This window comes from Corylus avellana, chromosome ca1 (genome assembly GCF_901000735.1).
Source record: "Corylus avellana chromosome ca1, CavTom2PMs-1.0".
NCBI lineage: Eukaryota > Viridiplantae > Streptophyta > Magnoliopsida > Fagales > Betulaceae > Corylus > Corylus avellana.
The window spans coordinates 2,588,595-2,611,960 of NC_081541.1; the positions used below are offsets into that span (position 1 = coordinate 2,588,595).

The window sequence follows — 23,366 nt, forward strand, 5'->3', positions numbered from 1 at the left end:
TGGATATCAATTAGATAACCCAGAGGACCTGGTAAACTCAAGCTTGGTTAGGTACAATTGAGAAGTGCAAACGCATCACTGATCCACTGTTCCAGAACAGGAATTCATAACTTAAATTTCAGTGGTTGTGGTTGGACGTTTATTATTGATTCAACCCTTCGAGACCACCAATAATGGACCTGAGGAAGTCTATGCTCATCCCTATTACTTTAACCAGGAATCATTTAATATAAATTCAATGATGGTTGCATTTCTAAACAGAGAGAATAGTATTTTACACATTTTAGTCAAACTCTAATACCTATATTTGTGTTCAGAAGGTTTTGTTAGTGCATTGCATCATTCAATTAAGGGAAAATTTTAATAATATCTTTTTTTTTTTTTTTTTTACGTGTCAACACAAGAGGGGGAGGTCGAACTAGTGACCTTCGCTTCATGAGATGTGGTTTCCAGTCAATTGAGCTACCTCTTAGTGACAAAATTTTAATAATATCTAATTCAGCATAAGAAGGAATTGAATGCATATAATTTTGCAAAATTCAAAAGAGATTGACGTAATTTTTTGTTGAAATTAATTTGAGTCCATTTGTAAATATAAACTCTTTCCACCGAAAATCCCAACTCGTTGATTTTGTGTATTTAAAACATATACATATTATGTCAAATTTTACATTTTCATTTTCATTTTACTAAAAATACAAGGAAATACTATTGCAATGACGATAATTATCTTATATCGTCTCACTAACGAATATATATATTTAGATTCAAAAAATTTTAAAATTCCTAAGATATATTATCATATGTACATTTTTAATTTACATTTTAACCATTATTTTAAAAGCAAAATCATTAAGATTTTATTCCATCAAAATTTATTATTTTTAAAAGGGGAAAATTCACTTTACCCCCGAAGTTTCAAGGGTTTCACAATTCGAATCCTAATGTTTAAAAATTGGTAATGTACCATCCTAATGTTTCAAAAAAATTTAATTCAGACCCTCTGGTACTAATTTTCGTCTAATTGGACGAAAATCATTCCACGTGCATCTCAAGTGAGATTTTGATGCATTTTATTCCAATTTTGTCTTCATTAAAACTTATGAAAGCACGTAATTACCTTCATTAAAATCTATGAAATTACATAATTACTCTTAATTTCATAGGTTTTCATGAGAGCAAAATTGGAATAGAGGACATCAAAATATTTTCATCAAATTAGATGGAAATTAGTAACGAAGAGTCTGAATTGAATTTTTTTGAAATATTATGAAAGAATATTGTCAATTTTTAAACATTGAAGTTCGAATTGAAAAACTCTTGAAACTTCAGGGGGTAAAGTGAATTTAACCATTTTTAAAAATATGATAAACATTGAGACGGTAAACTATTACATTGATAAAAATACTAAATACCCTATATAATAAAATATCTTTAAAATTTTAAAAGATATTAATTTTTTTTTTTTCAGCTACCCTTTCCAAATACTTACCAACGTACGATAACGTGAACACACGAGGTTAACTAGTTTATCGTGATCGAATGATGTTGAATATTTTTTAATTAGTGGCCGATGTCATTTTAAATATATATAAACACGTGTTACTAAGTTGTAAAAAGAGTTGTGTAGCATTACTATGTCGACTAACTTGAACACACAAAGCTAATTCTACATGTGGCTAGTCGGTGTAAAATAGGTACCGAGAATAGTGGTAAAAGTTATTTGTAATAGGAGTCCATTTTGAAGTAAAGGTAGAAGTTATCTTCAAGTAGTTTATTCGTAATAGAGGTTTGAGCTGTATTTGTAACTTTAAAACGTCCTTAAAAGATCGCAGAATTCTTGCCGTTTCGTTGTATACGAGGAATTGGGCCACGGACGGGTTATCGTGGACGAAGCACTCTTTCATGTTGACTCGGGGCAGGTGTAGAGTTGGAAGTCTGGAACAGTAATGTCCGAAATTAGTGAGGAGGAGGGATAGTGTCACAAACTCCCAACAAGTGGTCCCTTTAATCTCCCTCTATTACGTTGAAAGGTATGCGTGTAGAGCTGTCCCTTCGCTTTGAGGAAACCGAGTAGGCCAGACCAGACATTGTGGAATTGAATGCTGCAATAGGATACATCATCAAAAGAATCATCTTTGTGGTTCTCCAACAGTCAATGTCCCTGCATGATGAAAAGCTTGGTTGATTTTTAATTTGTGTTTGGTTTAAGAAATGAGGAATGGAGGGCAAATCCGGTCAGACCCATAAGAGGGACATCGAATTGGAGGTGTAGCGAGAGAGCCTTGGATGGTAAGGCTTTTTGTGAGAAGCACAAGCTCTATTGGGTGCCGAGGAACAAGAGGAGGAGGATGCAGAAGGTTTCTGGTGAAAATGGCGGTGGAGGGAAAGTGGGTGTCGGGAGGAGGGACATAAAAAGGCGAAGGATTGGAGAAGATTTGGAAAATGAAGATGTGGGTCTTGGAGGGGATGGAGTTCAAGGGTGGTTTGGCGGTGGGAACAGTAATGGTCTGACCGTAGGGGAAGAGATTGCACGGCTGTTTGGTGAGGTCAGTGATGGAAGTATGCAGCAGCTTTGGGCTTGTGGAGATGGTCCAGAATTTGGTGAAGCTGCGAGTGGAAAAAATGTTGACCGAGTTCTTGGTGGTGGTGGTGACGGTGGTGAGGGGATTCAAGGTGGGTATGGTGAAGTCATCGGTGGAATTGGTGCTCTGGGTCTTGATGGTGAAGCTAGTCAGCTATGGGGCAGTGAAGATGCTTGTGAAAATGGCGGTGGGGTTCCTGGCGGCCAAGGAAGTCACGTGGACGGGTTTGGTAGAACTGCATGTGAAGTAGATGGCCTAATTCTTGGTGGTGGTGAAGAAATTCAAAATGCGTATGGTGAGGGTCTTGATGATGGTAAAGCTGTTCAGCTTTGGAACAGTGGAAATGGTTATCCGAACAGTACTGGGGTTCTTGGCGGTCAAGGAATTCAGGCGGTTGGGTCAATCGAGAATGCTTTCAAAAATGATGGTCTGGGTTTTGATAGTGAAGGATTTCAAGACTTCTTTAGTAAGGTCAATGATCAAAACCTTGTTGATGTAAGAATTCAAGCCCTTTCTGGCGAAGGTAGCGTTGGAAATAGTGGTCTGAGTTTTGGTGGTGAAGGAATCCAATTTTGGTTCGGGGAAGTTGCGCGTTCAAATCTTGATGGTAAAGGAGTCCAGGGTCATTTTGGTGATAATGTATGTGGAGATGGAGGCGAAACTCTTGGAGTTGAAGCTATTCAATGTGAGTCTGGTGAAATTGGAGGAAGCAATGGTGACAGACAGGGGGTGGTAGGGTTAAAAGGAAAGCGTGGCCGGCCAAAGGGATCGAAGAATAAGAGTAAAACTTTTGCTGCTGATGCTAAAGAGGGTATTGAAAGGTTGGAAGGTGCTTCTGGTGAAAATGGAGTCAAAGATGAGGTTGTTAGGTCGAAGGGTAGGCCAAAGGGTTCAAAGAATAAAAAGAAAAGTCTTGAAATGGACACAAACAATGGAACGCCCGGTAACAATGTCGATGGAAATAGCAATGAGCAAGGGACCCTTTGTCTGACAGCTTTAGATAACGAGAGGCTCATTCTTGTGGGCGATAAAGATACAGGATCGGTTGTTGAAGTAGCCATTTCTTGTAATGAACTTAGGAATGAGATTGTCGGGCAAAAAAAAAAGCGTGGTCGACCAAAGGGTTCAAAGAGTAAGAAAAAAAATCTTGGGAGTCAAGAAAATAAGGGAATGTCAGGCGAAGTTGTGATTGATAATGGCGGTGATGAAATTGTTCGGCCTATCTGCTTAGAGTATGAGAGGCAGACTCTAGTAGGAGAGGAAGAGAGGAAATTGCCTTTTGATGCAACTCGTAGTGAAGGTGGGAATGAGATTACCCGCCCAAAGGGTAAGCGTGGCCGACCAAAGGGTTCAAAGAACAAGAAGGAAAGTTCTGCAGGTCAAGAAAATCAGGGAATGCCCGGGGATATTGGGGTTGCCAATGATGGTGGTGATAAAACTGTTTGTCGAACCATTGTGGAGAATGGGAAGCTTAATTCTGTAGGTCAGGAAGATAGGGGATTGCCTATTGATGATGTTGAAGGTGGGAATGGGATTGTCTGGCCAAAGGATAAGCGTGGACTACTAAAGGGTTCAAAGGATAAGAAGAAAAATTCAGCAGGTCAAGAAAATGGAGTACCTACAGATATTGTGGTTGTTAATAGTGGTGGTGATAAAACTCTTTGGCCAATGGCTGTGGAGAATGGGAGGCTGCGTAATGGTGATGAAGAAGGAAATGAGACTTTTCGGCAAACAAACGAGCACGGTGGACCAAAGGGTTCTAAAAATGTAAACAATACAGCAGGTCAAGAAAATAGAGAAATAGCTGCCAAAATTGTGGCTGTTAATGATGGCTACGATAAATCTGTTTGGCCAACGGAATTGGAAAATGAGAGACAAGCTTTTCTAGGTAAGGAAGGTAGGGGATTGCCTTCGAAAGACACTAATGACATCAAAGGTGGAAATGAGATTGTCGGGCCAAAGAATAAACGTGGTCGACCAAAGGGTTCAAAGAATAAGCAGAAAATTCTTCCTGGCAAAGAAAATCAGGGAATGCCCTGCAAACTCATGGGCAGAAATGATAGTAGTGGTGTTGAAACTTTTTGGCCAATGTGGTCTGAGAATGAGAGGCCTACTCTTGTAAGTGAAGAAGATCAGGAGATCGTGATTGAAGCCACGGGTGGTAATGGGAGTGCAGATAAGATTATCCAGCCAAAAGATAATCGTAAGCGTTCAAAGGACAACAAAAACCAACCCAAGGGTTCAAAGCATAAGAGAGTTATTATTGTTGGTGAAGCTTTGAATAAGATACTAGCGCAGAGACATCAAGATTACACATTTCCTTCCAAGCTAGTTCCAGTTGAGCAATTGAGGTATTCTGGTGAAATAGAGACTGAGTCTAATGAGTTAACATCTGAACCCGGCAAAGTTTGGAAAAGACCTAGAGGGAGGCCCCGGAAGTTCAACAACCAACAGAGTAATTCTGATGGCTTTAGGGAGGGAAGACCAACTTCAAATGGATTGGAAAATTCAGGATTATCAGTGAGTTACTTTGCATCCATCTCTTTTCTTTCTGGTCATGATTTATTTGAATTAGGATTTCACTTGTTAATGGTTAACAAATTAGAGGAAGCAAGAACATTAGGGCGGTTACCATCATGTAGAGCTGTTTTTCTACTATATCACTGCCAAACTACTGAGAGTTTTCATGCCATGAATTTTCCCGTAACTCGGCATTCATAGAATTTTTTACTGGATAAATGGATAAGTTTAACATCCTCACCTCAAATGTGTGTAACTGTTGGCTATCCTTCTCTGCAGTGCTGGTGCTGACCGGCATTTATGCTCTTAGTGAACTTAGAAATTGTGGCTTTGCTTTCGGAGGGCTTTCTTATCTGGAAACTGAAGAATACAAATATTTGTTTTTTTATAGCTATGGTCATAATTTAATTTCTACAGACGAAGTCCACTTTCTTCCATTTTTTCCCTTCTCTTCAGAAGAATACTGCATTTTAGCAATTTTGCAAAGATTTGTTGGTTTGAAGTAATGGTAAACTAAAAATTACGTTCCATGATACGAATGGAGATGGAAAATTGCAATGGTGACTTGGAATTTATCCATGAAGTACAGAAAACATGAAATAGAAGATTTCTGGTGGTAATTTCCATGACGTGAATGGTTAACAACACAGAGGTTTTGGTTGCTTTCATGGTCTTTACAGTGGAGTTCTGCAATCCGAGCTGACTGGCTTTGAAAGCAACCAATTTATTGGTAGTACCAGTATACCAATGTTACTCATTATTCAGCATTCTGATTAGGCAAGTACTACTATCCTAAGCACGCATGAAACAAGTGAATTTTAAAGTACCAATGACAATGAGTGTAGAAAATAGGACTAATATTTTTGCACCATTAACTGGTTTATCCAATTCTCTGACATGACTATTTCCCCCCTGCCCCACCCTCTTCTTTGCTTCTGATTTGCATCTGTAAAAGAAGTCATGACAGAATGCTGTATATGCTATGTACTATTCTAATTGTTTCATCAATTCATTGTCGTTGAGAAATTTTAGCATTAAATAGTTAAACATACAAATTTTCAACTGCATGCCAATCTAACTATGTGATTGTTTAGGGTGATACTAGCAAGAAAAGTCGAAGGAGTTTAATGTGCCATCAGTGCTGGAGGAATGATAGAAGCGGAGTTGTTGTTTGTTCTAATTGCAGAAAGAAATGTTATTGCTACAACTGCCTTGCAAAGTGGTAATAAGAACTCACAAAGCTCTTTTAACAACCCTAGCTTTTTTAGTTCAGCAGCTCCATTGAGACTAATAATGAACTTTTCAGCTTCTTATGTTTAATAAAGAGTAAATGGTTCATTTTGTTTGCAAAAAAAATTTGATTTTTATAAACTTGGGACATTTTTTGTAAACCTCAATTGTATTTCTTTGCCGATATAACATGGTTCTCATCCAATGGTTCTGATGATACTGTAAAATAAATAAATAGGTACCCAGAGAAAACAAGAGATGATATGGCGATTGCATGTCCATTTTGTCGCGGTAATTGCAATTGCAGAGTATGTCTCAAGGAGGACTTAAATGTGATGGTTTGTGCCTCTGTTCCTTTTTTTTTTTTTTTTTTTTTCCTTTTCTGTTTCATTTCCTGTGGTTCTGCATGACACATTTCACATGCCAAGCAAGTATTTGGTTTTAACAGGTTGGACATGAACAAGAAGATAAGGATAACAATGTCAAATTGCAAAAGTTGCTTTACATGCTATATAAAACTCTGCCTCTCCTCAGGCATATTCAACAGGAGCAGAGCTCTGAATTAGAGGCAGAAGCCAGCATACGTGGTATTGCACTTTGATATAATAATCACTCAGTAAGTTTAGTTTCCAACTAGATATTTTACTCAGAATGCCCAAAAATGTGTTTCATCTTCTCTTTCATAGGTGTCAAAGTTGTGGAAGAGGATATTTCAAGATCTGTACTTGACGATGATGATAGAGTATATTGGTACCATCTCTTGCTCCCTAATGGAATTGAAAAATCTGTTGTTCATGAATTCAACTTGTGGTATCTCTATTTGCATGCTATTTTGTTTTCATAGTTGACTATTATTTCTCTGTTCTTACACTGGTATCTTTATCCATCATAGTTGATTAAATTTATCCATCACAACGGCCAACGTGACTATCAGTGTTAGCTCAGAATCTGCATTTAAATGCACTGAAACTTCTGCATTTGTTATTACTTTGTTCTCAATGGTACAAGTTTGTAATTATGAGCACATACTTGTTTAACAGTGACAATTGCAATACATCCATTGTTAATTTCCTCCGAAGCTGCTCCAATCCTGATTGTTCTTATGATCTCTGTCTCACTTGTTGCCGAGAACTAAGAACTGGATTGCAGCGTGGAGGTGATGAAGCAGAATCTTCCCACCAACAGCTTTTTGAAGGACTAACCGGTCAAAATACAGAACTGAATGTTCAGACTGCAAATGGGAAGACATATGATTGGGAGAGCCATGTGGCCTTTCCTGTGAATGAGGGCATAGCTGACATGTCATGTAACTTTCCTAATTGGAAAGCAGAGGCTGATGGTAGGATTCCTTGCCCTCCAAAAGTGCGAGGAGGTTGTGGTAGTGAGATGCTTGCACTGAGACGTATATTTGAAGCTAATTGGGTCGACGATTTGATTAAGAGTGCAGAGGACCTCATTTTCAAGTATCAACCACCAGATAATGATTTTTCTCTAGGATGTTCTTTGTGTCATCCTACGAACATTGCAGGAAATGCAAAAATGGATTCTGAAGTAAGGCGAGCAGCTTATAGGGAGAGCAGTCATGATAACTTGCTCTATTGCCCAAATGCTGTTCACTTGGGGGACAATGAGTTTGAACATTTTCAAATGCATTGGATGCGAGGTGAACCTGTCATTGTTAGAAATGTACTGGAAAAGACTACTGGTCTTAGTTGGGAACCAATGGTCATGGGGAGGGCTTTTGTTGGGGCAAAAAAAATACTAAAGGAGGAGGTAGCCAGGTTTAAAGCCATTGATTGCTTCCATTGGTGTGAGGTATGTATTCCCTCTTCATGTTGAAATTTCATTTCACAATTTTCTAATGGCTCATTTTTCTCTCCCCCATCCTTCCCCCCCCCATCTTGTATAGTACTTTGGTGCATTTCTTGAGTGGCTAATGTGATTTCTTCAATTTGTCTTGATGACATGATCATTTCAAATCGCATTTAATTTCTCCAATGTGGATGATAGCTTCTGATCCAGTAACATCTTAGTGATCCATAGACCATGGTCCATAGCATGTAAATTTATTTTTATTTTTTCACCATTTAAGCTTATGTTATGTCTATTTCAACATGTACTCATGCAACCAAAAAGAGTACCTGCTGCAATACCTAGCTTCTGTCTACTTGCAATTATCATGAGCTGTGGGTTTGAGCGTGGCAATTCTGACCTAGCATACAATGAATAGCAAGGACTGGAATCTTCTTCTGATTGAGTGGGAACTCTGAAACTTGGCTGACACATTATCATACTGTACTTTATGCACGTCCTCTCAAGTTGAGAGGCTGAACAATCAACCACCTGTGATTTCATGATAATTTCAATGATTTTAGTACTTTTTTTTGTTGCTTGATGTGAATGGAACCCTAAAGCACAAACTTAAGTTTGAACATATAAGTTCACTCTTAACAATCAACCACTTGTGATTTCATGATAATTTCAATGATTGCAGTCTTTATTTTTGTTGCTTGTTGTGGATGGAACCCTAAAGCACAACTTATGAGTTTGAACATACATTTCTAAATTCGATGTTAAGTTTAGGGCAAAGTTTTGCATCAAACGATCATATAATTGTCATATGCACCAATTCTGACCATTTTAATTACAAACTCACCACATTGAAACACTTAGCATACTAGAAGGATTAATTGTTTTTGAAACTAGAGGGCCGCTTTAAAAATTTGGGTAAATTAAATTATTTTTGTGATGCATTTGAAAGTTGATTGAAGAGCCACTTGCGAATTGTGTATCTTACCTTAAAGATTTAAGTTAGAAATATTCCTTTTTGAACTTTGACAAAGTTTTTTATGTATTACTATAATGTGGTATATCTTACTATCTTTTAGTCTGTCAACCTTAGATTATCTCAGGGTTTTCCTATCTTGTCTTGACGTGCCTTAAGTGAAAAAGTTCTCTTCCTGGCTTTTGGAAATAAGAAAAACATAGAATTATAATAAATGCCTAGTTAATTAGATGAAGATTGGGGGTATTCAGCTTGTACCATGTAAGACAGTTTATCTTGCATATTGCACATGCATATATCAGGTTATCATCCAATGTATTACATGCAACTCTGGCATGCAGTTGTCTTATATATTTTGCTGCTTCTGCTGAAAATATTTTCTTGCTAATTTAAGCTGTGAACTTTGTGTTCTTTATTGTTGCTGCAGGTTGAGATTAATATCTTCCAGTTCTTCAAGGGCTATCTACAGGGCCGTAGTTATAGGAATGGGTGGCCAGCAATGTTGAAGCTGAAGGATTGGCCTGCTTCAAATTCTTTTGAGGAGTGTCTGCCAAGACATGGCGCTGAATTTGTTGCCATGCTTCCCTTTTGTGACTATACCAATCCTAGGTCTGGTCTTCTGAATCTAGCCACCAAGCTTCCTGCTGTTTTGAAGCCAGACCTGGGACCCAAAACATACGTTGCTTATGGATCTTTGAAAGAGCTTGGTAGAGGTGATTCAGTGACAAAATTACATTGTGACATTTCTGATGCGGTATGCAGCAACTTTGGGGATCTGTGCTTAGTTGTTATGTTAACATATGGTTGCTTTTTGGCTTTTCTGGCATGCACATCACCTTGTTATTGTGCTCTTTGCCTCTGTCACCTTCATCATAATTAACTAATTGATTTGTGATTTCCTTCAACTCAGTGTATTTCATCAATCATTTTTGTTTTTCCTGAAGCACAAACATAAATGTCTGAATTTGGATGCGGAATTGTCAGTGTTAGCCGTTAAAAGTATTTTCTTTTTCTTTTTTTTCCCCTATATGCTTCCCAGATTTCACTTTGTCTTACTTCTACTTCAACTCATAACATTTTCATTTCTTGTTTAGGTTAATGTACTGACCCACACAAATGAAGTAAAGATTCCTCCGGGCCAACAAAAAGTCATAAACAAATTAAAAAAGAAATATGAAGCTGAAGATTTCCATAAGCTTTGTGGTGGGACACATAAGTTTCCAAGGACATCTAAAAGAAAGCCACCAAAAAGATCTTGCAAAGATAAAAGCATGGCTCATAAATATCCTAAAAAAGCAGACATTACCGAGAGCGACTCTGCCTTACTGGAAAGGCTAATTGCAGAGGAAGGAACACTGGATGAACAACAAAATAAATCCTTGGATTTGTGTAAATTAGGATCAGGTAGAGCTTGGGCTTTTGGCAGTCCTGCTTCTCCAGAAAGCCAAGTGGTTGTTAAGTCTGATGGCGAGTCAGTGGGAGATTTTGATAAAATGGTTCAGAAATTGGATCTTCATACGTGTGATTCGAGCTCCTCTTTGTCGGGAAGGAATTTTGAGAGGACAAGTGATATGGTTAAGAAAGAGGTTGACTTGATAAGATGCTCGTCACCATGTAATGAACTTGCAAAAGATGGAACAGTTGAAAGAAATTCATGTGATCTAAATCATCAGCCTCCTAATATAACAGCTGAACTAAAGTCTGTCAGCGGGGAATATTCTTCGAGTGAAACAGTTTTAGGCAATGTAATTAACGATTTAGAGTCAACCCAACTGGATGCAAATTCGGCTAGAGATTCCCTTCAAAACAATGATATCTCGGAGATCGTATATGGAGGTGCTGTTTGGGACATTTTTCGCCGGCAGGATGTGCCCATGTTAATTGAGTACCTACAGAAGCATCAGAAAGAATTCTGCCACATCAATAATCTTCCTGTGAATTCTGTGAGCGTTATTTCCTAACAATGTTGCCTATATTATTTTGACTTGTTTGAGTTGATGTGCTTCACTTGCACTTGCTTCAGGTTATTCATCCTATTCACGACCAAACCTTTTATCTAAATGAGAGGCATAAAAATCAGCTGAAGGAAGAGTTCGGTAAAAACTTGTGCATTGTCAAATAATTTAAATTTGTGACATGGATAAAGGACACGGCATCGTGTAATCATGAATTATATTCAGGTGTTGAACCATGGACATTTGAGCAACACCTCGGTGAGGCTGTGTTCATTCCTGCGGGATGTCCTCATCAAGTGAGAAATAGACAGGTGCAGTTCTCTTCAAATCAAATATGCGTTTTTATCCTGAGCTTACCTTTTCGCAGTACTAGGAAATCTGCTTTTTCTCTTCTTTCATGATTTGTGCCAAAACCCCTCCCCACTCCTCCCCCCCTCCCACCCCAAAAAAAAAAAAAAAAAATCCCAAAAACATAAAGAATGTGACATAGCTCAATATGTTGGAGTCTTTGTTGGTTGCTTAGTTTTGCTGAAGTAGTTTTAACTGTCCTTATGGTCCCATTTGGCCTGAGCAACTGCAGTGAAGGCAATAATTGTGTATTAATACTACTCAAAATCCATGATTTTTTTTTTTTTTTTTTAAGAAAGGAGACGTTGAGATCCATATAAATAGCTTGAACGAGAAAAATAAAAGGGTGTGATTAAGGTTTGAAAGGATTTTAGTGGGGCTTCAAAAGACCTACCCTATTTTCACTAAAGAGTGAGGCATCCTTTACTTATTCGGTAACGGGTGGAAGAGGCATCTATAGTGAAATAATTGCTGCATGAGATGGAAGCTCAAAGTTTAGTAGGTAATAGTTTGACATTGGACAGATTTAGGGAATCTGTCTATATATGCTTGTGGCGAGTTTTGTTAAGTATTAATTAAATGATTAAATTCACAATTTCCTATTAACTTAAGCTTTTGAGATAATTAGTGATTTACCATGGTATTTATCTTATATTTCAATGAAAAAGTGTTTGAGCCCTAACTTGAGCGAGAGTGTTAAAGTATTAATTAAATGATTAAATTCACTATTTCCTATTAGTTTAAGCTTTTTAGATAACTTGGGATTTAACAAGTTTAGGGTTAAGAGAACTTATGGATCTAGGGTTGAGAATCTTAAAAGAAAGGGTTAGGATTCAAAAGTTGACTTGACTAGGGTTTAAAACGAGTGAGAATAAGGGGCAATCTTGAAGTAAACAGTAGCTGGAAATTCTGGACAGCAACTGTTTTTGGGAATTTAAGGCTAATTTGCTAGGTTACGTGGTAGCCATTTGGTAAAGTACGGTGGTTGTTATGGTTTTGATATCTAAGGAAAAGGGCTTGATTTAAGGTTGTAAAGAATGAGAAAAGAGATAGCTCCCTTGCTGTTCGAGGGCTGTGAACAGTGATTTGAAAATATCAACAATGTGTCAAAGAAGAAGAGAGAAGAAGAACGCTTTAAGCAAGCATTCATTCAATAAGGCAAGCCACTGATTACACCATTAGTCAGGTGTGAATTTTTTGAATATTTGAATATAGTAAAGTATCCTCGGAAAAAAGAGAGAATATAATTAAGAATATTTATATAAATCCATTGACTCTTACTTGACCTACAAGGATTAGAACTCTAATTTGGCTAGTAAACGAATTTCTAGTAAAACCCAATAAAAGACTTAAAGTAAAACTGTGCGCATGAAGAATTCTATGAAATTTCAGATCTACCCCTGCACATAAAAATACACTTAACTCATAAATTAGTGAGTCAAATCCTAAGACATTTATAATAAGCTTTGAAAGCATCTAGGTCTTGTTTCAATCGTGAAAAACTCTTAAGCTGCCAAAGCAAAAAATCAATTTAAAGATGGCAACGTGCTTCAATATGTTATTTATTACCTTGTGTTTTAGTTCAGAAGAAACCTTGGTGGATGGATTTTGTCTATCTGGATTAGTAGAGTTTGGCAGATTAAGTAAAATTGTATCAACAACATGGAAGTCATAAAGTCTCATAAGCCTTTTCAGACGGTATTCAAATATTTTTAGATTTTATCTTCAGTATGTGCCATATCAAGTTTAATACTTTCTCATGATCTATTCCAGTCATGCACCAAAGTGGCCCTCGACTTTGTTTCCCCTGAGAACGTTCAAGAATGCATTCGGTTGACAGAGGAGTTTCGTTTGCTACCAAAAGACCATAGATCTAAGGAAGATAAATTGGAGGTACATGTCATTTCAAGTCCTTACTGCAGCTCGTTACTTTGCTTTTGCATTACTCGTAATGTGCTTCTCTCAATAATTTAGAGCATCGAGCTAGATGTCATGGCTGTGTGATTGTATGGATTTCTTTTTTCATATGCCTAGCTTTAGAGTCAAAGAAGATTATGAACCTTTATCCAATGAAATAATGTCTGATTTTTCAAATGGTTACCAACAGGCTTACCAATACATGACTTTTTTCTGATTGGCACATTTTCCTATTTTTCAAGCTTATGTAGCATTTTCCTTTTTGAATCCGTAAAGGAAAGTGTCTCTGCTTTTTTATCTTGGAATCAGTACTTTCTAGTGCCATGCATATGAGGCTACTGCTTGCTGTATCTCTTGACTTTTCTGACACTCCAGAGATTTCTTTGTTCATAGGTAAAGAAAATGGCAGTATATGCTGTTTGTGTTGCTGTTAGTGAAGCCAAAAGTCTGACGTCAAAAATTGTGTAAGTCCTCTTGACCTCATTACCTTCCGCTAACACATCTTACCTTTAGAGGGCCATGATTTATTGGATGTTTATAAAATTGGTAGATTTCTTTATTAGCAGCTGTAAGATATGACATCAAGTTGCAAGCTGACTACCATTGATATCCATAATGTACAGCATTTATTTGGCCATTATGGATATCGTCCTTAATGTATTAAAAGTAGCATTTGCTATTTGTGAAATTTGATTGAGATGAGCCACTTAAAGGATTATTATGAACTGAAGCAAACGTATAATGAGATTTACCCCGGATTTTTCTGTTTCACCCTTCCAAGAATTATAGAAGAAAAGAATCTTAAAATAAACTTAATTTGTTCAGTTCTATGGTATGGGTGAAATATAATTCTTATTCTTGGCATTCAGCCAATATATGACAACAATCATATGGGAAGAAGAAAGGCAATTAGAGTATTATCTTCAAGACCCAATTGACCTCAACTGAGTACAATTGAGGGCAACAGTACTGGTTCTGTTTCCAAGAAACATGAAAGATGTGACAAGATAACATCACATCAAGTACTTTCTCCAGACATGAATAACCACGTCATACAATCATAGGGATCAGGCTTAATCCGTAGTGAAGTTTTTTTGGTTCTTTCAAGCTGATATAGAGGAATCCTCATCAACTGCTGAGTACATTCCTTTTGATGAAGCTTGAGGTGAGCACAGGGTTTTCTTCTTTTGTTGGGGAATTTGGAGGGGCCAAAGTTGAAGTTTTGCAATAACAAGCACACATGATTCAGTGCTGCTTTTTCAATGGGTTTACATTTAGAAAGATAATTTGACTACCTCAGATGAAACATTAAACAAGAAATTCCAAGAGATGATCCAAAGTTTTAAAGGAAAATTTTGAGTTCTTCTTAATAAAATTTAAAAATTAAAAACTCAGCAAGGACATCTTGCAACAGTTCTCTTGAACACTACTCTCGTTAAAGGACAAAGGTTCCACCCCAAAATTCTAGGAGTGCGAGAAACAAAAAAGAGCTCAGAAAGTGTGTAGTTAGTTAATTTTGAATGAGTCCCACAAGAACACTACTCTCCATTTCCAGTTTTTTTTTGTTAAATGTTTTTACTGAGCCCTGTGTTGACTTTATTGGGGTGTTTGTTAGGGTCCCCCACCCCCTCGTTATGAACCTATTGTTGCTGTATTGAAATTTATCTTACCAAAAAAAAGTGAGCAAGGAAGATTTTAAATGGTATTTTTTTTTGAGGATCTTAAGATAAATGTCATCATAGGACTGATAGAATGGATAAGTGTTTGTTGTGATGCCAACTATTTTCTCAAGCATGTATATTATTCCATATACTCAAGATTGTTTAATGCATATATGCCCTTTTCTTAGCTTCTGATGGTTGTCAGTGGACCTTGCAGTTCATCACATGGAGACAAGAAAGCTTAGGGGCATCCATTTTAATTGATGGCTCCCCTTAGAAAAGTATAAAGGACTTAACTGTCAAGAAATTAGTTGCTGTTCAGCGTGTTGCACATCTTGGACACATTTTTGTTGGGAATGGTTAGTGACCATCAGTGATGTTTTCCTACCTCAAAACCCTGGACTGTTCAGAGCAAGTTTTTTGTATATTGTACTGGATCCATGCTGGACTCTTGTAAAGAACTACTTTTTGTCAATGATAGTTAAATGGGGTAATTATGGATGCCATATGGATGTTTGTGCTTGGAGCAAGTCTAGATGATATTTGCATATTGTCTTCCTTCACCCTACCCTCACTTTTCCTCAATTTTAATGACCTCATCTTTTGTTTTTTTGTTTTTTTTTTCCTTAATTTCTTGAGAAATGTTACATGCACTTCTAACCGTAAACTCCCCGACGTTGTATTGAAAATCACTATTAATCCATGTCATAGAGTGTACATTTGAGAATGTGTAGTTGAGAGTGCATGTTGCATTTCTCTTTATTGAATAAAAATAAAAAATAAATAAAATCACAAGATTTACTATATCATTGGTTCATGACCTATAGGGCCCAAACTTTGAAACTCAGAGTTTTGAAAATGGAATGCAATATTTGATTTGAAAACAAGAACATAAAAAATCATTCTGAATCAATGGAAGATAATATCTGATTATTCGTTTCGAAGTCACTTCAATAGAATCCTGCCTAACAGGATTTTTAAGCCACACTATTGTGGACCAAGATTTGGCTTCTAATACAAGTCACTGAAGAACAAAACAAAATAAAATCTACAACCAAAAAAAGGGAAACAAAATAGATTTTTGAAATGGGTCCCAGATGCTATGCTAAACCGACGACGTCGTTTTATAATAGTAGATTTTCTCGAAACCTCATAGACCCTTTTCTTTAATTAGATATTTTCTGCCGTCTTACAATTTTTAAGTTCTACGTCCTTTCCCTGATCCCTTTGTATCTACAAAATTCTCCCACCGTACATGATTAATCCCAAATTCTGACAAGCCCATTTTAGTTGGCGTCCGATTCTCTCAAACCCCTCTGAAAAAATCTCATTTGGACCCCTCTATGATTCCTAGAATTCTTTTTATCCCAGCCTAAAATTTTCCCTCCTTTCCTTCACTTTCCCGGGGAAAAAAGTATTATCACACCCACATCAACATGGCTGCCGCGCTCAGATCCAAATCTTCCAAGGATACGGCGTCGTTCACGGTCTCCCAGTTCCGCTACTTCGTATTCAACCACATGCACGACGGTCGCATGGCCAGCTCTCACTGTACGCACCGTTCCAAGTGGGATGACCTCTACATGAACACCCCCTACCACTTCACTTCCTTCAAACCCGTGTCTTTACGCGGCGAGTTCATCGAAAAGGGTACTCAATTCTCCGATAGTAATCGGAGAAACACTCAAAGTTGTGGTTTTGATAAGAATTGGAGCGAAAAGTTGAGCAGTAGGTTTACTACTGTGTTGAGCTCCGATGGGGACCCACGGGAGGTGTGGTCCGGGGACGGAATGGTGATAAAGACGGGCAGTTCGAGCTTGCATGTGGTTCGTGGTGGCGATACGAGCACCGGCTCGGGCGGTGGTGGGATTGGGTCGAATTCGAAGGATGGGTGCTGGGGAGGGTCCAATATGGGGAATAATTTTCCGACGCCGAAGGAGATTTGTATGGGGCTTGACAAGTTTGTAATTGGTCAGGAGAGGGCCAAGAAGGTGAATTTTGTTTACATTTAGTTCGTTTTGTATGGCTTTTTATGATTGCTTGCTTTTGTTATGGGATTAGTGCTGCATTTTCAAACGTGAGTGATGAGTCGCGTATGTCTATATTTTGGTGAATGATGTCCTTTGATATTGTTCGTCTATTTAATGTATAATAGTCAGAACTTATCTTTTTCACAGTTCTGAGTTCTCCTAATTTTATTGCTTGGATACAGGTGCTTGCTGTGTCTGTTTACAATCATTATAAGAGGATATATTATGAGTCCCTTCAAAAGTGGTTAGTATTGTACCTTCAATATACATATAACTTGTCTGAATATACATCCTTTTATTTTATTTTTTTCTTCATATTTACCTTCAATGTGCATCAGCTTATGGTTTCTACACCACATGGGTAACAGTTAAATCCTCAAATGCATTCATGACATTGGTGTACACTATGGCTGGAATGAATTAAATGCTTTACGCCGCATTTTCAACTATTGAATTGTTATGGAAGAGTGATACCCTCTCACCGTCATACCGAGCTTTTAGAAATTGATTGCTTGATCTCCCCCTTATGGGGAGTGCTGCATGAATACCTTTGGATTACAAGGCAAATACTTAGTGCGTGCAATCTTGTGTTCGCGTTTTGCTGGTCGCTACAATTAACCATGGTTATTAGGTTTAGATCACCATATCTAACATGTTACTACTATTTGGAAAGTTAGGCCAGCAGAAGAATCAAGTAACAAGAAAGCAGATGTAGTGGATGATGATCGAGTAGAACTTGAGAAAAGTAATATCCTTCTAATGGGGCCAACAGGATCAGGTAATTTATTGTAATCCTTGTATTTAAGTGCTTTTCAGTTCATGTTGGTACTGCTCTACTTATTCTTCTCAAATGCTATTTCAAGGACAGGGAAGACATTACTTGCCAAAACTTTGGCTCGGTTTGTGAATGTTCCTTTCGTTATTGCAGATGCAACTACGCTGACTCAGGCAAGTTGTTGACTCTTTGTTGCTTTGTAACTGGGTATCGTCACCCCTCAATTTATTCTTTATTGAGAATTTTGCAAATGCATAAATGCTATTTTGCTTTTGGGAAGACTGCATTTATGGTCAAAGAAATTTGGAAAAACTACATTTTCCAACCCAAACTATCACATGGTTTGTGATGTTCCCCACTAATGTTTCAATTTAGGTGATTGACCACCTAATTTGAAAGAATTGTTGCAAACCACCCCCTCAAACAATTTTTCCGACCCAAACTATTACCTGGTTTGGGAAATCTATGCATGTGATTTGCACGTGATAGTTGGGCTGTTTTACAGTTGGAAGACATCCCTGGCCTTATTAAATTGGTCAGAATGCCATTAGAGGGTTGCAACTGGTGTAAAAAGACCAACTTGCTACCCTTCTCTTCTTTTTGACCAGGTGCCTATCTTAGCTACAAGACAGAATCAACCCAAGCCGTGAAGGGCAATGCACCAATCACAGATTTAGTTTGTAGAAAACTTATGCATAGACATGTTAATTTTTAGTTAATGGGTAGTGATTTACTTTCTTGGTTTGAAGTGTAATTGCTGTCTGTTATGCACAGTTGAGTAGAATTAGTAATGGGTCTTGATTTTTGTGTGGCCATGATCTCATGTTGTTATTTGCAGGCAGGATATGTCGGGGAAGATGTGGAGTCTATATTGTACAAACTCCTTATGGTATTTCTGACAAGCCTACTCTATTTATATGCATCATAATTTTTTTGAAGCGCTAATATATTCTGAACATTCATGACTTCCCTTCAGTGGAATATGTGCATGTTATTCGGGAATTGCTATTTTCTACTTACAATCTTTATTATCTTTGCTTCCCTCTTTTTCTCCATCACCTTGTAGTGGATGATATTTTCAAGCTGAACATGTAAAATTTTATTGTCTTTTGGTTTTAGATTTCGATGAGAGTGCAAATGAGTTTTGTTTTTATGCCAGAGGCAGAGATAGTCAGAGAGAAGTATAGTTTTAGCAGTTTTCTGGAGGCAATCATGTCAAGGCAACCAGGCATTGTAATGTTTGGTTTGCAACTGAGATTTATCCATACTTTAAAACCGGTTACTGCTTGACCCCGGGTCATTAGTTTGTACAGGATGGTTGTCATGCCTTATTCACTTGTATGAGTTATTACCTTGTATAGTGCTTTCTGCATTGGACGTGTCAAACTGTTTGGTATTGGAAATACAAATCTTGAATCAATATCTTTGACTGTAGAACTCCAAGTGTATAGTTAAACTATGCATAGTCTTATCTCAGTTCTTACCAATATATACGTTTCATTCTCTACCTTATTCAAATTTTCAAGCCTTCATTTTGTACCTCAGCTTCTACTCAGTCATTATAATGTCCTTGTATTAAGCAAACCAATATTCCGACTATGTCATCTTCGACAATCACTTCTGCCTCTCTCGTTCTCTCTCTTGCACGGGCGGACATTCCTCTCTTATCCTAAGAGAGGAAAAATATGCATGCTGCAATAGAAACTTATTCATTAATAGAGGTGTTTTTCTGACTTGTAGTATTATTCTGAGGAATTTTACACTTCATATCAATTTCATCAATTAGAAGTATTTCGGAGATGTTTTTTTCTTCGTTTCCCTTAAATATAAGCATGAGCTTTTCTTTCCCTTAATATGCACTTCTATGCATATGGTGGATTATTGACTATAGGTGTTTTACTTGTGCATTTATATTTCAGGTTGCTGACTATAATGTGGCAGCTGCCCAGCAGGGCATTGTTTACATTGATGAAGTTGACAAAATTACCAAAAAGGTTCCCCTTACCTTTTTTTTTACTCAATTCTCTCTCCTCTTTATATTTTTGGAAAGAACTTCTTTTGTCCATTTTTAAAGGTTTCTACATCTTCCACTTTTCTACTTTACAGGCTGAGAGCCTTAACATTAGTAGAGATGTGTCTGGGGAGGGTGTTCAGCAGGCATTACTAAAGATGCTGGAAGGAACAGTAAGTGCACTTTTTATGTAAATTGGCGATGAAAGTTAATTAACAGTCCCTTGTAAGTTACCAGTTGGACACAATGGAGATGATGTGTTACTGTTGAGTCAGCCTCAGAACCCTTTATAGAATATTACAACCCTTGGTCATGGATAAACACATTAACTACAAGAATTATCTAAACTTTTATTTGGTAGAGTGGATATTTACTTCTTTACTATCTGATCTATGGGTTCCCTCTGTTCTAGGTTGTCAATGTTCCTGAGAAGGGAGCTCGAAAGCACCCTAGAGGTGAAAATATACAGGTACATGCACTGCGGTATTCTTTTCACAGATCAGGAAAAAAAGTCAGTTTTTAAATTATATGTGCTGTTATTGTATCTTCACAGATTGACACAAAGGACATTCTTTTCATCTGTGGAGGCGCCTTTAATGACTTGGAGAAAACAATCTCAGAAAGGTTGGCCAATATAGAGATAAAATTTTGTGGTATTAGTTGTGTAACTTGCTTTTTTTCTTAAAAAAAAAATTAATTGGTAGTGTTTTTTTTTTTTTTTTTTTCCATTCCAGGCGCCAAGATTCTTCTATCGGATTTGGTGCTCCTGTACGTGCCAACATGAGGGCTGGTGGTGTTACAGATGCTGCTGTTGCATCATCTTTATTGGAGACTGTAAGTGCACTCTTGTCTTCAATTAAAAAGTAACAGCTTATGGCCTTCTTTTTGTTAATTATAATTTATCTTAAATAAGAAACCCTAATTCACATAACTAATATTTTGCAGCAGTTTTGGATATTTGCTTTCTAATGCAAGTGTTCTTGTTGGCAGGTTGAAAGTAGTGACCTTATTTCGTACGGTTTAATACCCGAATTTGTTGGACGGTTTCCCATTCTTGTCAGTTTGTCGGCTCTAACTGAAAACCAACTCGTGCAGGTGATACGTCGTATCTTGTTTGTCTTGTTCTGAAAAAATAGAAAAAAGAAAAGAAAAAAAAGTGTGTGACAATGACATTTACACTTTTTATTTTTGTGCCTCTATGTCTTTTATGGTATGATAAAGAGGATTATGGATCAAGTAGAGATATTGACAGACATAGCTTGACAAACTCACTGAGCTAACAATTGTTTTATAGTCGTCTTCATGAATTAAGTTTTGACACATTTGGCCATATTTTTTTTTAATCTTACTTCTCGTTGTTTTTATTGGGTTGGATGTGGTGGGAAATTATTTGTTTCATGTTATTGGTCCCTTTTAATTGTACTTCTGACAAATGGCAGCATTGTAACCTTTTCAAAGCTTTTTATTCAGCACAAATATCGACATTATTAATTCAACTTATGTCAATAACGTTTTGTAGGTCCTTACAGAGCCAAAAAATGCCCTTGGGAAACAATACAAAAAGATGTTCCAGATGAATGGCGTAAGTTTTTCTTCTGAGACCACTCTTTCTTCTTATAGATCGTTTCAAACTCTAGCCGTTCTATTAAAAATGTTGATGTCTTGCATGTTCAATACTATCTTGCTTGTCCATGTTAGGCTTGCAGAATATATTGCTCATTCTGTTTTCACAAATGTTATAGGTCAAGCTGCATTCAACGGAAAATGCCTTGAGATTAATTGCTAGAAAAGCAATATCAAAGAACACGGGGGCTCGGGGCTTACGAGCAATATTGGAGGATATATTGATGGATGCTATGTATGAGGTAAGTAAAATTTCTCCAAGTTTTTACTTATCAAAAAAAAAATTCTCCTAGTATTTCTTACCTTTATTGCTGTGCATCATATTGCTCCATAAAATATTTGGAATTATCACTTTCAGACGATATGCCTTTTATTAGTTATCCAATCTTTTGCAGATTCCAGATGTTAGAACAGGTGATGATATAATAGATGCAGTGGTAGTTGATGAAGAGGCTGTTGGGTCCGACCGACGCGGACGCGGGCGCGGAGCTAAGATCCTCTATGGCAAGGGTGCATTGGATCGTTATCTTTCACACGAGGGAGAACCTGAGGTGGAAATAGAAGCTCGTATTGTTGCCAGCATGTAACCTCTGGTGAAATTTATTTGTACTCTCATCCTTTGTACATAATTAGTTATACATTTATTTAATGAGTATATAATTTGCAATTGTACTACATAGCACAATGCTCCAATGGTCTGCAGTGCTTGATTTAATAAATATATAATTTACCTCCATCATTCTAAACAGAAACTTCTCCTTTCCCTGATTTTTTTAGGGTTTCTGAATAGTGAACAGAAATTGCAGATCTATAATTGTGCAGTTGCTTGGCCTATTTGATAGGTGAAAACGTATGCTTATAATAGAATATCATACATACCCCAAGAATTCAACAGAATTTATTTACTTTTATCTTTTCCTTATTAGGTATATCTCTTATATTCTTCCTTTGTAATCGGGTTGCGCATTTCCACCCTTTAACGAATTTTCAATTATTTAAAAAAAAAAAAAAGGAAATCCCAGATTTTGGATTGGTTCACATATATTTAAGGTGTTTTACACCTAAATCGTGGATTAAAAGTTAAGGTTCCATAGAGCAATCATTCATGCATCACCATAGTGATGAGTCAGTAGACACTAAAATTGTGTGTTCTATTTCCTTTTTGGATTTCTAAACTGAGTTGTAGGAATCACATAAATTTTTAATTAGCATCTGAAAATTACATAATTTTTTTAAAGCATGTGAGAAGGGATACATGGTAGTTTTATAGATTGGGTTAGAAAAAATTTTGTCAACTCTCTTTGAAAGAAAAATTTGTCCTTTCCTTTATAAGTTGATTTAATTTGACTGCTCCTTTATCTACGTGGCAGGTTAGTGAGGTTTTCAAATATAGTGAGTTTAGTGAAAGCAATGAATTTAGATTTGAACTCTCACCTCTCTAAATAGAAATCTCTTTTAACTTCATGTTCAATCAAAGGGCAATGCACAATGAGGACTGTTGTGATTTCTTCCTAGTGAATCATGAGGCCATGAGGGTGATGGCCATATATTTTTTTATTTTATTATTGACTTTTCAACTGACAATTTTTTTTTTTTCAAATTAGATTTGAGAAAATTTCTTAAATTAGTTTCTTATTTTCACAGATGTCAGCATAATTATGCCTTTTTAAGTTGGACCTTTTTATAGCATACATGTTAGGTCAAGTCAAATAAAGGATATACAGCAATTAGTTCAATTTTGACAGTTAATGTGTGAGAGTTTATACTCAGTTGTCTAAATAAATTTTGAACTATTCAGCCACCTTCTCATAGAGCTTAATCTTACATGAGGTCTCTCACGCTCGCTGATAAATCCAAGCCAAATATGCTGAAGAAAAGGTTATGAATAGTCCCCCAAGAACTTTCATCATTTGTGCCATTTGCAAT

General features: G+C 36.9%; 2 protein-coding genes across 2 annotated transcripts; both read left to right on the forward strand.

Moving 5' to 3' along the window:
- The first annotated feature begins 1,856 nt into the window (after positions 1-1,856).
- Positions 1,857-15,507, forward strand: LOC132181486 (uncharacterized). Its single transcript, XM_059594735.1, has 13 exons — positions 1,857-5,105; positions 6,200-6,327; positions 6,574-6,673; positions 6,784-6,922; positions 7,022-7,085; positions 7,376-8,150; positions 9,548-9,874; positions 10,215-11,063; positions 11,144-11,216; positions 11,301-11,386; positions 13,197-13,316; positions 13,734-13,804; positions 15,219-15,507. The coding sequence occupies exons 1-13, from the start codon at positions 2,352-2,354 to the stop codon at positions 15,244-15,246; spliced, it is 5,514 nt and encodes a 1,837-aa protein (XP_059450718.1). The 5' UTR covers positions 1,857-2,351; the 3' UTR covers positions 15,247-15,507.
- A 689-nt stretch (positions 15,508-16,196) lies between these two features.
- On the forward strand, positions 16,197-22,176 carry LOC132181494 (CLP protease regulatory subunit CLPX1, mitochondrial). The gene is made up of 14 exons (XM_059594747.1): positions 16,197-16,992; positions 17,214-17,275; positions 17,709-17,809; positions 17,900-17,983; positions 18,649-18,695; positions 19,726-19,800; positions 19,913-19,990; positions 20,230-20,286; positions 20,371-20,441; positions 20,552-20,651; positions 20,808-20,912; positions 21,337-21,399; positions 21,560-21,682; positions 21,836-22,176. The coding sequence occupies exons 1-14, from the start codon at positions 16,438-16,440 to the stop codon at positions 22,025-22,027; spliced, it is 1,713 nt and encodes a 570-aa protein (XP_059450730.1). The 5' UTR covers positions 16,197-16,437; the 3' UTR covers positions 22,028-22,176.
- The last annotated feature ends 1,190 nt before the right edge of the window (positions 22,177-23,366 follow it).